The 12,776-nt window shown below is 61.1% G+C and overlaps 1 protein-coding gene across 1 annotated transcript in view; it reads right to left on the reverse strand.

Annotated features, from left to right (window-relative positions):
* Nucleotides 1–801: 801 nt before the first annotated feature.
* Nucleotides 802–12,776, reverse strand: part of ZDHHC3 (zinc finger DHHC-type palmitoyltransferase 3) — a 45,805-nt gene continuing 33,830 nt past the window's right edge. Inside the window, exons 5-8 of the mRNA XM_013006137.2 lie at nucleotides 12,425–12,506; nucleotides 12,241–12,336; nucleotides 10,260–10,390; nucleotides 802–1,397 (exon numbers count right to left, since the gene is read on the reverse strand). Coding sequence (XP_012861591.1) covers nucleotides 1,140–1,397; nucleotides 10,260–10,390; nucleotides 12,241–12,336; nucleotides 12,425–12,506 — 567 coding nt within the window. The 3' untranslated portion in view covers nucleotides 802–1,139. The remainder of the gene's footprint in view (nucleotides 1,398–10,259; nucleotides 10,391–12,240; nucleotides 12,337–12,424; nucleotides 12,507–12,776) is intronic.

The following is a 12,776-nucleotide window of genomic DNA, read 5'->3' on the forward strand; positions in this document are numbered from 1 at the left end:
ATCTTCCTGCTGACAAGACACATGTAGCTACACTGATGGAGCCAGAGTTCTGGAGCTGGAGGAGCCACGTGGAGACCCATGCCAGCACTGAGATGTTTCCACCGCCACTGGATCCACTAGACTTTCCACCCACTGGCCTGTGATCTTCCTGCATCATGGCGTCATTGCATGTGTTGTGAGTCTGAAGAGGAAGTAATAGACTGGTACTGGACATAGGGGCTACTATGGGACTTAATGGGCTTGATCTGGACCGGGCTGGGATGTTCTCTTAATGTACAATGACTCTTTGACATAAAGTTCTTTCTTACACATACATGAGCCTCTCTGGATTTGTTTCTCTAGTCAACCCAGACTCAGACAGACACACTGGCCTACACACACACACACACACACGGGCAGGGTGGGCTGCCAGGCTCCCTCCAGGAGGGAGAGCTAAATTAGGGTCTCCTCTCTGAGCTGTTAACGGGCAGATCGGTGTGTGAGACACAAGCCTGGCTGCAACTCTGAGCTGCCCAACTTGGTGGGGACACTGGTGTGTGAAGTGGGCGCGGATTGGGGGTGCCACTGTTGGAGCAGGCTCCCTTCTCTCCTGGGCATGTCTGAGTGTGTGTGTAGCCCTGCACCGGGGTCCTCTCAAACCGAGCCTTCCCCCGGGAAGGCAGCCAATGGCTTCCGACGAGCTCAGGCTGGTCCCTCCGGATGGTGGTGTCCCACCCCAGGCCAGCCATCCTGACAATTGGTACTTGGAAGCCAAGGCCCTGGGCTCCCAGACGTCCCTCTGAGAAAAACCAGGGCAAGCTCTTCTCTGTGCACAGCGTCCTCTGTTGGGCAGGGGCTGTGGAAGGTCTGGAGGCCTCCTGGTCTCGGAAAATGGTCCCTGATGACCCTTCCTGGGCCGACTCTTCCCAGATGGACTTGGACAAAGTCCCGCATCTCCCTCTGCCGCCCACTCTCAGAAAAGGGGGAGGGGATCACAGCGAGTAGCCTGAGAGGAGGGTCCAGGGCACAGGGGCCCCGTAGCCACAAGCCCCCTGAGTCAAAGGCCCCCCCGCCCCTTGGGCAGGCCGCTGGCTGCCAGGCTCTGGGGCTGCCCCCTGTTGGTTTTCTCTTTTTGGTGGTGGCGGCGGCGGCAGCAGGGGCTACTCATCTGTCACTTCCAAGGAGTCCTCCCCCTTGTGCTCCTCGGACTGCTCCTCCGTGGTCTCTGTGTTGTCCGTGCTCGACAGCGAGGCTGCCCGCTGCACCCAGTCCCTGCTGTGGGAGGCTGCTGGCTGGCAGGGCCGGGAGAAAGGGCTGAACCAGTTCAGGGAGAAGTCCCCGCCAAAGGCCTCCTTCACGGTCTCCCAGCTGCCTGTGTGCTCCCGGGGCTGCTGCTTTCTTTTGAGGCGCTCGATGCTCTGGAGGGACGGGGGACAGAGAGGGTCTGCAGTCACTGCGACGGGCACCTGGCACCCTATGGGGCCCACAGGGCGGGGGCAGAGGGGGCTGGGCTGCCTCTGGGAGGCCATGTGTGGAAGCAGCTTGGGGAAGGGGGGCGGCAAGCAGGCCCTTCCTGAGGAGCTGGCCCATTTCCCATGTCCCACCCAGCTCCTCTCCTCCCCTCTTCCCAGGGGCCCCAGCCTGGAGAAGGCCTACTGCTGGACAGGGTCCTGGCACTGGTGGTCGAAGGCCTGCAAGAAACATCCTGGCATGGCTGGGCCAGCCATCTCCGAGACCACTAGTCCCGGTAACTCCCCTGAATATTCCAGGGCACTCTCCATGGGGGGGTGCGGCAGACAGCACTGAGGAGGGTGGCGCATGCGGGGGGCACACTACACACTGGGTGAGGGAGGGAACGGGTGCCGGCACATGCGGTGGGCAGCACAGGAACACCTGCGTGGTGAGGGCTGGCCATGCAGGAGGAACAGCCTGCAGCCGGCCCCTGCTGCCCACTCACCTGCCTCTGGGTGTTGGCGGGACTTGCTGCCGGGCGAGAGAGGGGGTGGGGGTAAGAGAAGCCCAAAGGAGTTAGAGGCCTAGTCAGGTCAGTCTGTCCAAGCCCACCACTCCCTCTAGAGGGGCCTCTTCTGGTGGAAGCCCAGGGGCTCTGCGGTGGGCTTGCCAGGCACCAGCAACATTCCCACCATGCTGGGCCTCCTCGGGAAGTCTTCCACGCACCGAGGGTGGGCCTTGCTCCTTTCTTCTCTAGAGACCCCGCCAAGCGGGGCTCAACCTCGCCAGTCAATACACACGTGACCTCTGACTACACTCTGGCCCAAGCCTTCTCTATGCGCTCTCCCTGTGTGACCTCAGACACGTGTAAGTGGAAGAACGTGCTCTCAGCATCCCCCCAGACTTGAAACCGAACTCGCTGCCATCGGTAGATGCCGACTCATTTGAGTGGGGACCCGGTAGGACCGGGTGGAACTGCCTTGGTAGGGAGGGGGTGGTGTTCTATGACTGTAATATTTTTTTACGGGAGCAGAAACCCCGTCTTCCTTCCTTTGCTGAACCTGCGCTTAACTGCTACGCCACCACAGCGGCTTCTACGGTAATGGGGAGGGGAGGGTCATTTTGTAAGGGAGGCACCTTCCACCTCCCCCCTTCAGCCGAGAGGTCGGGCTCCACACAAGCACCGACAACGAGGGGTGGGCACCAGTCACCACCTGCCCCACTCGGGGACCCAGGGAAGGAAGGCCACCACTCCCCCTCACCCAACGGCCCCAGAGGGATTCTCACCAGCATGGCCCCACCTCAATCTGGACCCCAAAAGCCAGCATCAGCCCGCCTCCCTCGGACAGATGGTCTACAGGCTGGCCCTCGGGAACGTCAAGGTCTGGTGTGGGGCAGAGGTGGCGGCGGCGGCGGAGGCCTGGCAATGTTTGCAAGCACTAGGTGTCCCTGGATGGTCACCTTTCAGATGGTGACCTTTCTGTCGTGTGACCTTCGCCAGAGTCAACAAGGGCCAAGGTCACGAGATCCAGTAGGTCGGGCCCTGGATTGACGAAGAGGAAGGAAACAGGACCCATGATGCCATGGGGAGGGTTTGGACCGGCAGACGGGATCATGGAAGACACTTATTTAAGGAGGCATGTTCACTAGCTGATGATATCCTATAAACATTCCTGCCCTGGAGTTGATTTCTGCCCTATGGCAGGATAAAAAAAAAATTATTTTGGGGGGAGCGGGGGCGTGGAACTTAAAACCTTTCCAGACAGAACCTGGGGCTGTCCGCAGAGCACAATCACTTAGCAGTTAAGTGGGCAAGTGCCCAAGGGGAGGTCAGTTCTGAGTCTGGGAAGAAGTGACCATTTCGCAGGGCTCTGACGCATTGGGAGGGCTTGACTGTGGACCCGCATGTCCAGGGGTGTCCACGGGGGCTCCTCTCAGCTGGCCGGAGCCCATGTTGGGCTCTGGGGGCAAAGTTGAGCTTTAGGCTTTGGTGAGGCACCTGAAAGACCCACTTCCGGCTCCTGAGCGGCGAGATTCCTGGTGAGGGGAGGGGACAAAGATGCACTTCTCAATGGGAGCCTGTGACTGGGGCCTCAGGGACCTCGCTGGCTGGACCACACAGGTGCCACCCATGGAATGGCTCACCAGCACCTCACGGGAAGGCACGCTTGGGGGTGGGGGCGTGGGACTAAAACCCCTGAGGCTCAGCCTAGACCCCAGGACAAGAGCAGGCTGTGCCCCTCTCCAGCTCATCAGAAAGTGGGTGTCCCCCTGCCCCCCCCCCCCACTGCAGCCACACCGATGGGCCCTCTTCCTGTGGTCCCTTGTCACCAGTGGCTTCGCACGCATTCACTACAACCCACAACAGGCAGTACACATCCCAGGAAACACCCTACAGCTACGCCGCATGGGGAATGTTTATTTCCTTAAAGAAAAAAAAATGCGGGATGCAAACCCAGTGATGGAGGTTACACGTGACGACTCCTGGGAGCTGTGGCTGGGAAGCCGCGGCTCCAAGACGACTCAGACACCTCGGGCCGGGCGTCGGTGGCAGCTATTACTGGGTGCCAGGCCCGGCTGCCGCCTGGCACACCTGCATTCACTCTGGCGCACCTGCATTCACTCCTTGGGGGTCATTCGGCGCGCCAGCCTGCAGTTTGGACAGCGGTCTGGATTTTACAGCTGAGGACGAGTGGAGGCCCAGGGAAGGGAAGTATTGGGGCCTCCCGGCTCTCGGCCTGAGATGGGGGCGTCCCCGGGAGAGCACTCTTCAGAAGGCTCTTGGGAAACAGCTCTGCAGTGCTCCCCGCCCCCCAGCCCTTGGGCTGCTTTATCAGCCGTGTGTGTGTCCCCGAGCAGAGGGGCTCCCTGGGGACCCCTCTTTGCTATGCTAGGGTGCTCATGCTGCACAGGTCGTAGGTAGTGCTTTGCTTCGGTTTGGGAGGGCCGGCGGTCAGTGGTACATTCCCATGCCCCTGTAAACCAGGGGTCCTCAAACTTTTAAACAGGGGGCCAGTTCACTGTCCCTCAGACCTGTTGGAGGGCCGGACTATAGTTTTTTAAAAAAGCTATGAACAAATTCCTATGCACACTGCACATATCTTATTTTGAAGTAAAAAACAAAATGGGGCAAAAGCACCTGGGAGCCTGGATAAATATCCTCGGAGGGCCCCATGTGGCCCTCGGGCCGTAGTTTGAGGAGCCCTGCGACAGAGGCGTCATCTTGGTGGCGGCAGCAGCAGCGGTTCCCCAGGCCCGAGATGAACGGCAGGGAGAGAAGGCCGGGTGGGTGCTGGGCCTCACAGGGGAGCGAAGGTCCGTGTGTGGGTTTGGTCGCACCGACAAAACGTGGCCTGTGTGGAGGCTATGCGGTGACTGCCCTGCAGGCTGCCCCCTGCCTCTCCCTCTTCCTGTGGGCTACTGCTTTCCCCACTCAGCAGAGGCGGGCCTAGCGCTGATGCTCAGGAAGGAATGCTGGGGAGGCAGATCCCCTGGCTCCCCATTGGACACACAGACAGGCTCACTCGCCCTCAGTGAGGGGAAGGCCGAGGGGACTGATGGGACAGTTGTCCAGCCCCACAGTCAAGCCTGATACACTGACGCAGGTCACCCACAGGCGACTCCTGCTGGCCCACGGTGGCTTCCCAGACTTGAGCACAGATGTCTGGGATCCCCTCTTTTTGATTCTCCAGGCCTGCAGGTTATGCATGTCTGATGAGTTCCCAGGACTTGGAGGTCCACTGGCTGGGTATCCTCTGCAGTCACCAGAAAGAGGGTCCCACAGGGGCTTCTATCACCATCCTGCTCTCTCCACATCACTGATGATAGCTGGGACCCCCTACCGCTCCTGGCTGGTTTCTCCTGCAGGCAGGCAGGCACACGCTGGAAGCTTCAAATGAGAGCCTAGGTGGAAGGGCAGGTGGAAGCTTGTGAGGCTGACGTCTGTCCATCTGCTTTAGCTGGAAGGTTTCTGCCACCAGGGCTGGTAGGTCTCAACGGAGTGGCCTAACCTAGGTGCGCAGCAAGCGGGTCACACGAAGTGTCTTATACTTTGGGTTTTTCCCAGAAGGAAGTGTCCAGGAGAGGACATGGTCCAACGGAAGGGTCCCAAGCACGTGCACCTCTATCCAGAGTCACCGTGGAGGATGCCTCTGCGCCCTGGCAAATGTGCAAAGGCTGCCTTGGACTAGCATTTTGTATGTCCTTCCTGCCTGGTTGTTGCGGTCGACCGGCAGGTGGGAACCTTTCCACCTCCAGAACGTGGCTGCTCTGGCTCATGTTCGCAGGAGGGGGCCATTCGGCGCTGTCAGCGCTCCTGTGCCCCATCAGCACGCAGGGACCACCTTTGCGTCCAGAGATGTCCCCTTGCATCAGGCGGCTGGGATCACTGAGCATGCAGGGAGCCCTGTATGTTGGTGTGGACGCTGGGTTGGGAGCCTCCAGTGGGAACACACAGCCTGGGGCTCTGAGCGACATGCGACCAGTCTCAGGAAGATGAACTGGGGACAACGCAGGCCCCCGCCCCTGCGTAGGAGAGCTCATCTGCTGTCAGGGGGCAGGGACTCATGCCTTCCAGCCAGAGGGCGCAGAAAACCCAGAAGCTGAATCACAGGGAGGTGTGGAAGGACCTTTCTCTCTGGGACGGAAGGACAGACAGTATGTTCAGGTCTAAGTGAGAAGTCTCTGTTATTAGGATCAAAATGGTTAAAAAACCCCAAAAAGGTTTGGTACATTTTCGGCACGATCGGTTCCTTAGACATTCCACGCTGACCAGGGCCAAGCTCGGTTACTTTGTTAAATGCCCTTGGAACTGGCGGATGTCGAGGGCATCCCAAAACGTCAGCAACTCCAGCAGCAACTGTAAAGCCCAGCCACCGCCTTCCTTGGCGGGGCGTCCCTGAGCTGCAGGAGCAGGGCCAGCGCCCCCTCGGCTGCTCTGGTCACTGCCACGCCGCCTGCTGCTCGCACACCCAAGCAGACGGCGAGTCAAAACAAGGCGCGTGGAGTGCAGGCGGACGCTGCCTGTGCGAACAGAACGGCGTAGCACAAACGAGCAGGCTCTCGGCCCGGTGGAAGCAAGTGGAGGTTCTTTGGTTGGATCGAGTCAGTCTTTCTGAGCTTGCCCTGTGGGGAGGGTGCCTTTGGCGGCTTCCTCCAGCTCACTGCTGCCCGCTGCGTGGTCAGAGGGAGGGAGGGAGGAGGGTCTCCTCCCCGGGCCGAGCCCAGGAACAGACCCAGCTAGCAAGTGTAGCAGTGGTGAGACCCTCAACAGATATCAGGGGAGCAGTCCTAGAGGCAGGACGTGGTGGGGTGGGGGGGCTGATGGGGCATCGTGTTGAAGGGAGGGACGTACACCTGTCACCAGAACCGCCGCCATGCCCCCCACACCCCCGGGGGCTGGGAGCAGCACCGCAGCATACGCGGTGGACCCTCTGCTGGCCTTGTTAAGCCCCCCTGCGGGAGCAGAGCGGCTAAGAGGTCTGGGGAACTGGGACGTGCACACGGACGGGAGAATCCCCGGGGCCTGTTCCTCCACCTGTTTCGGGAGAGCACTGGGCTAAGCCAGCTACACCTGGGGGCAGGCTGAGCACATGTCCCAGGCAAGGGCCGAGAAGGAGGTTTGTGGCAACTGCTTCCAACCAAGCAACTGGGAGACCAGAAGGTCTCGAGTCCCCTGTGGTCAGTATCGGGGGTTGAGTCTGCGTGCGTCCGTGCGCATGCGCAAGAGGCTCCCACCAACCCGCACCTCCGCCGCCAGCAGCCAGGCCCCCCACCTGTTCGGAGACGAACCGGCCTCCCAAGTGGGAAGGGCTACCTACCAGGTCTCTTGCCCTGTTGGAGGCTGCAATAGTGGGCAGGCTCGTGTCGCAAACCGAGCTGGACACTTGCAGGAGAACGTTTACGGAGCTGGCGTCTGGGAAAGTGAACCCACCCCAGACATGGGCTAACGAGCGAGAAGGGGTTGGGCTGTGGGCATCTTAGGGCTGGTGTGGGACCTATGGGTCGGCCTTAGCACAGATTAACTGGCACCATGCTAGGGGTGGGGTGGGAGCGGTGAAAGAGAGGGTAAGTAGCTGTAACAAAGGAGAAATGCCTGAGGTTGCAGAACTGTTTGATTGTGTAAGGCATTTGGAACTGGAAACATTGTCTTCCCTGCAGCCTTTCCAAATCATCAGAAGGGATATATTTGTGGATTCCAGAATTACAAATTAGACCCCTTTCGTCTGCGCCCTCCCACCCTCACCCCCCTCCCCAAATCACCATATGTCATCCCAGATGCCCATCAAGTTCAAAGGCTGGCAATTGGCTTTGTGAACCAGGAGGGCAAACCGTGTCCGCTCGGGGGGCCGTCGGCTGGTCAGGGGCTGTCTTCCAGCCCCAGTGCTGCCCTGGTGAGGGGGGGTCCAGAGGGGGGGCGGCCATCCTCTTCACTGAGGTTTACAGTCCCGTCAGGGTGGTGTCTCCCTCCGTTAGTAGAGGTGGGCAGGCCCCGCAGGCAGCACCCTCCACGTTAGGGTTTAGTCAGGCCACACAGACAGCAGAGGGGCACCAGAAGCCAGAGAAGTCACTGAGAGAGGAAACGGAAGAGCAGCAGGCTGGCTCGCCAACAAACCAACCAACCCAGAGGGGAGGATCTTTCAGAATACAATGGGGGCAGTCTTTTTTCCTTTTTCTCTGCAATGCTCAGCCATGTGTACTGGAGATTAAAAACGAGAGTCTGAGAGGAGTTGCTTTTCGGTGTGCACATTCACGGGCGCAGGCCGCCGGGCCGGGCCGGGCCGGGGCGGGGTCTGAGTGGCCATGCGGCTGGCTGGCTCAGGGTCCTTCAGACCACATACTGGTAGGGGTCTGTCTTCCCCTGGTCTGGCGTGGCAAAGGGGCTGGCCCAGCCTAAGGAGAAGGGGTGGCCGAACACGGCCTTCATGTTCATCCACTTTGTTTTTTTGGCCCATCTCCGCTCTTCCTTCTTCAGCTGCTCTATGCCCTGCAACAAGAACAGGACGCGGTCAGTCGGCCCCCGCCCCACGGGAGGGGAGGGAGGCCTGTGAGCCTGAGGGGCACCCAGCGGCACCTTTTCAGAGAGACCGACCGTGAGACCTTCGCCCTGTCATCCAAAAAAGAGCATTCATTTTTCCCTCCTCTGCTGAGTCCATGTTTGTAAGTGTTTACAAGTCCCTCTGAGAAGGGGGTGAGCGTCAACGCAGCCAGCGGCCCCCTCCTCCAGGGCCTGGTCAGCAGCGGGGTTGCGTGTATGTGTGTATGTGTGATGTGTGTCATGTGCATGGTGTGTCTGTTGTGCATTTTGTGTGTGTGTGTGTGTGCTGTGTGGATGTGTGCGTGGTGTCTGTGTGTGTGTGCTATGCGTGTGGGCTGGGAGGGGTGTGGGGAGGCCCTCAGACAGCGAGGGGCTGACCATAATGATGGCCACTGGCCGTCCATCTGAGTGCAATCTGAGGCTACCATGACCATTTTGCAGAAAAAAAGAAAAAAAAGGGGGTGGGGGGGCGAAATTAAGAAGTTCCTGGAAACCTATGAGCATGGTAACAACATACAAAAATGGTGGAATAGGGCAGAAATCAAACTTCTGAGGGGCAGTTAGCCCTGCCAGCCCTGAGATGCGGGCACCCTGCTGAGGGGAGCCAGCCAGATACAGCCAAGAGGGAACAGTCAGAGAGGGGAGTTGCCAGCGAGGAAGGAGAGGGTTAGTACAGGCCAGAGGGCGCAGGGACAGAGCAGTTAGATGCAGGCCCAGCAGAGGTTGTCCCCAGGCCGAGTGTGCAAGGGAGGTGGCGGGCGCCGCAGCTGTTGCAGGGCTGTGCCTCTCCCATGCCAGACCCAGGGCCTGCCCTCTCCCTTCCTTGCACGCAGCTGGTCCCAGGGCAGGTCCCGCTGCCTTGGCCTCCCTCAAAGCAGCTCTCTGAGAGAAGATGGGGCTTGAGGGGGACCCTCAGTCTGAGTGTTTCTTCATGGCCTAGGAACCTCAGAGGACACAGGCCCAAGGGAAGCTGTCCTTTCCTGGGAGCTGCAGGCAGGCGGTGCACTTCCCTCCCTCCCTCCCTCCCCAGCACAAGTCTCATGAGGATGATCCTGACCGGGCGCAGGTCATGGCCCGGGTCCCTGCAGGTCTCATGCAGAGGAACTGGATGGGCTCTCTTAGGAAGGAATAGCTGAGGTCCCCAGCCCTCTGAGCTGTCCAGAGACCCCCCCACAGACTTAGATGGGCTATACTGCCCATGGGGGGAGGGTGTGTGTCCCAGCAGTCTGTGTGGTAACTCTGCCCTGCTAGGCTTCCCTCTGGGCTGACTGCCGGCCTGAGGGGCTTCTGGAAGCCAGCAGCATCTCCAGAAAGGAGTCAGGACTCCACCCATCCTTCCCAGAGCTTGGAGCACCCCTCCTCTGGAGCCCAGCCACCCACCCAGCCTCCTAAGGGGTGCAGGCACTTAGCGAGGGCAGAGAGGATCGAGGAGTCTGAAGAGGGCTGGCTGCCCGTTGCTCAGTGATGGGGGGTGGTGGCTCAGGGCACACCTACCATCTGACACCTCAGGACCTGATCAGCAGATTCCTTCCTCTGGGAGGCTCTCCCCCTCTCTCAGCTGTGACTGCACAGGGAGAGTTGTCTGTCCCCAGTGTCTGCCAGGGGCTGGCACAGCATCGTGTGCAGGCAAACACCACCAGACCACCAGGGGCCCCCACTCAGGCCCCTTTCCCGTGTGACCCACAGGAGTGGGGGTGCACGGTGCACGTGCTTTTGAGCAAGGTCCGAGCATTGCTGCACACGCGTGTCAGGCCCCCCCGTGTACAGTGGCAGCGGCGGCAGCCCCGCTTACCGTCTCGTCAGTGCAGATGGAGTGCACCTGGGTCCCGAACATTACTGCGGTGAAGATGAGGAAGAGCAGCCCCTCGAAGCACAGCAGGATCAGCAGGATGACGGTGGTGGGAGGGGAGAAGGAGCTGCACTCTGGAAGAGAGGGACACGTGGGGCTGGGGACGCCCCCCCGGGGCTGGGCTCACACCGCCCCCATCTGGCATGCCTTCCAGCCCCGACACCAGGCTCCCCTCAGTCCTTGCAGAAGCCCCCTCGGCCAAGCCAGCTCTGCCGAGTCCGTCAGTCCTTGCTCACCGCCTCTGCTGCCTGGCACAGTGAGGTCCGCGTGGACAGACAGACGTCGAACCCGGTGCTGGTGCATGGCAGGGCCCCATGGATGGGGCCGAGGGAGACTCTCTCCCCTCAGAGAGTGCCCAGTAGGCTGCGCTGGAGGACAGGCCTCTGCTCGGTCTGGCCACCAGCTTCCTGGGCAGCCCGCTCTGCTTGGCAGAGGACAACTGACCAAGGGGGCTCAGCCCTACCATCGCCAGCTCACTCGCACTTACTTCTGCAGTTACCGAGTGTACCCGGGGCCAGAGGTGCCAACCAGAAGTGAGCCCCCAGTGGGCGTTCTCTTGGGCCCCCACCCAGGAGGCCCGCTAAACACCCAAGCCTGCCCCCACCCAGGGCCTCACCTGAGCCCTGCTTCCTTGCCCTGTGAACACCAGGCTGCCTGGGTGTGTGGCTGGGCTTCAAGCGGCAGTCTTCTGCCTGAAATGGAAGCCTGCCCACACTGCCATCAAGGTGGCCTCTCGGGAGCCCTGGAGATGTCGGCCACACTGGGGGAACGGCATGAGTGGTGCCCTAGGCCACTCATCCCCCGTGTTTCCCCAGCACGGTCCAGCCAGTAGGCGGGGCCTGGAGGGCAGGTCAGGCTTCCGGGGCTGTGGGACTGCAGTGAAAACGTGTCCCTCTGAGTCGCCCAGAGGTCAAATCTGGGGGCCGTTACCTCCTTATGCTTCATGTGGGGCTCTGCAGAGACCGTCTCTCCTGGGCTCAGTGCTGGGCAGGGTGGCCATCCCTGGGTGGCCCCAGTGAGGGAGCTGCCTCCTGGGTTTGGGCCAGGTGGTGGGAGGTCAGGGCCCTGGACCCCGGGCTCGGTGGCTCTCACTGCCACTCTGTTGTTGACCCTGTGACTTTCCCACGCGCTGCGTGGAAATGCCCTGACTTCTCCTGTCCTGCACCGACGGCCTGCCTCTCTCTCTGCACTTCCGGGTCCCTGTGGGAGGGAGGGCTGTGCACGCAGCCTGGGCTTTGCACCTCGGACTTGTGGGAGATTCTAGTCGAGAAGCCTGGGCTCTCGGCACTGTCTCTGCCTCTTGGGGGCCCTAAGGTCACCTATGCCCGCCTGTGTGCGCGCACATGCCCCCACTGACTGGAACGGCCTTGCCCCTTCCAGGGAGGGCTTCCCAGGATGGCGCTGGCAGTCAAGCCCAGCGGCCTGGTCTTGATCTCCACACAGGTGCAAGTGGCCTCCCCCGAGTAGGGGGCAGGGCGGGTGGGTGGGCAGGAAGCAGCCCCCGAAGATGCAGAGCTGCCTCTCCAGCCCTCTCGACAGCCTACTCCAAGGGCTCTCCTGCTGGAGATGGCCACGGGCCGTGGGCGTGCCCCCAGCTTCTGGGACTGAGCCGGGCAGAGCAGTGACAGTGCTGTCCGTCAACCCTGGGCTTCTCCTGTGCCCACGGGAGCAGGGCGCTTCATACCCATGCCTCGGGAATCCTACCCTGGCAGCTGGGGCAACCGGACACGATTGGGGGGTTTCAGGCCCTCCTCTTTGCTGGGACCCTGGGGAACCTGGCTTGGCCCCCCAGCTTTTGCCACCTGCCCAGGGGGCCTTGAAGGGGTTCAAGTGAGACTCAAGAGCCCTCTTCCAGGGAGGAGCCGCCTCCTGCTCTTGCGGGGGCCGGGGGGGAGGGGCACGCTTTCCCTGCTCACGACTTTACCTGCGGATCTGACTTTGGGGGCCTGCTTATTCTCCTGAGGAGAGAGAAGAGGGTCTGCCGCTCCTTCCCCCGGCACTCCATAGTCTTGCAGGAGATCTAGCAAAACGAGGTTGGCCCCTGGCACCAGGAGGGGGCAGAGCGCCCGCCTCCCACGCAGGCCCCGTCCGCGCCAGCGCATACTCACTTGTCCAGTCTTCCTCAAAGCAGTGCAGGAAGTGGAACCCCACCATGATGAGGGCGTGCAGGGAGACGAGGGCTATGTACATCTGAAACGGGAAAGCAGTGCAGACACCGCTGCTGGGGGGCCCTGGCCAGCGCTCACAGGCACTTGGGGGCCACTTCAATCACTGCAGGTGGAGGCGAGACCAGGGGGCGGGGCAGAGGGGCATCTGGCAAGCCCTCCATCCCTGGGGCTCGCACTGAGCAGCCGTGAGTGTGAGCAGCAGTAGCAGCAAACTGGTCACCCGACACTTGGGGGGGCGGGAGCCCCCAATAGGCCTTGCTTATAGCTGGTCAACACAGAGGAACCCCTGAAT

The sequence above is a fragment of the Echinops telfairi genome, unplaced genomic scaffold, assembly GCF_000313985.2.
Source record: "Echinops telfairi isolate 266 unplaced genomic scaffold, ASM31398v2 ScPeMD7_4225;HRSCAF=4972, whole genome shotgun sequence".
Taxonomy (NCBI): Eukaryota; Metazoa; Chordata; class Mammalia; order Afrosoricida; family Tenrecidae; genus Echinops; species Echinops telfairi.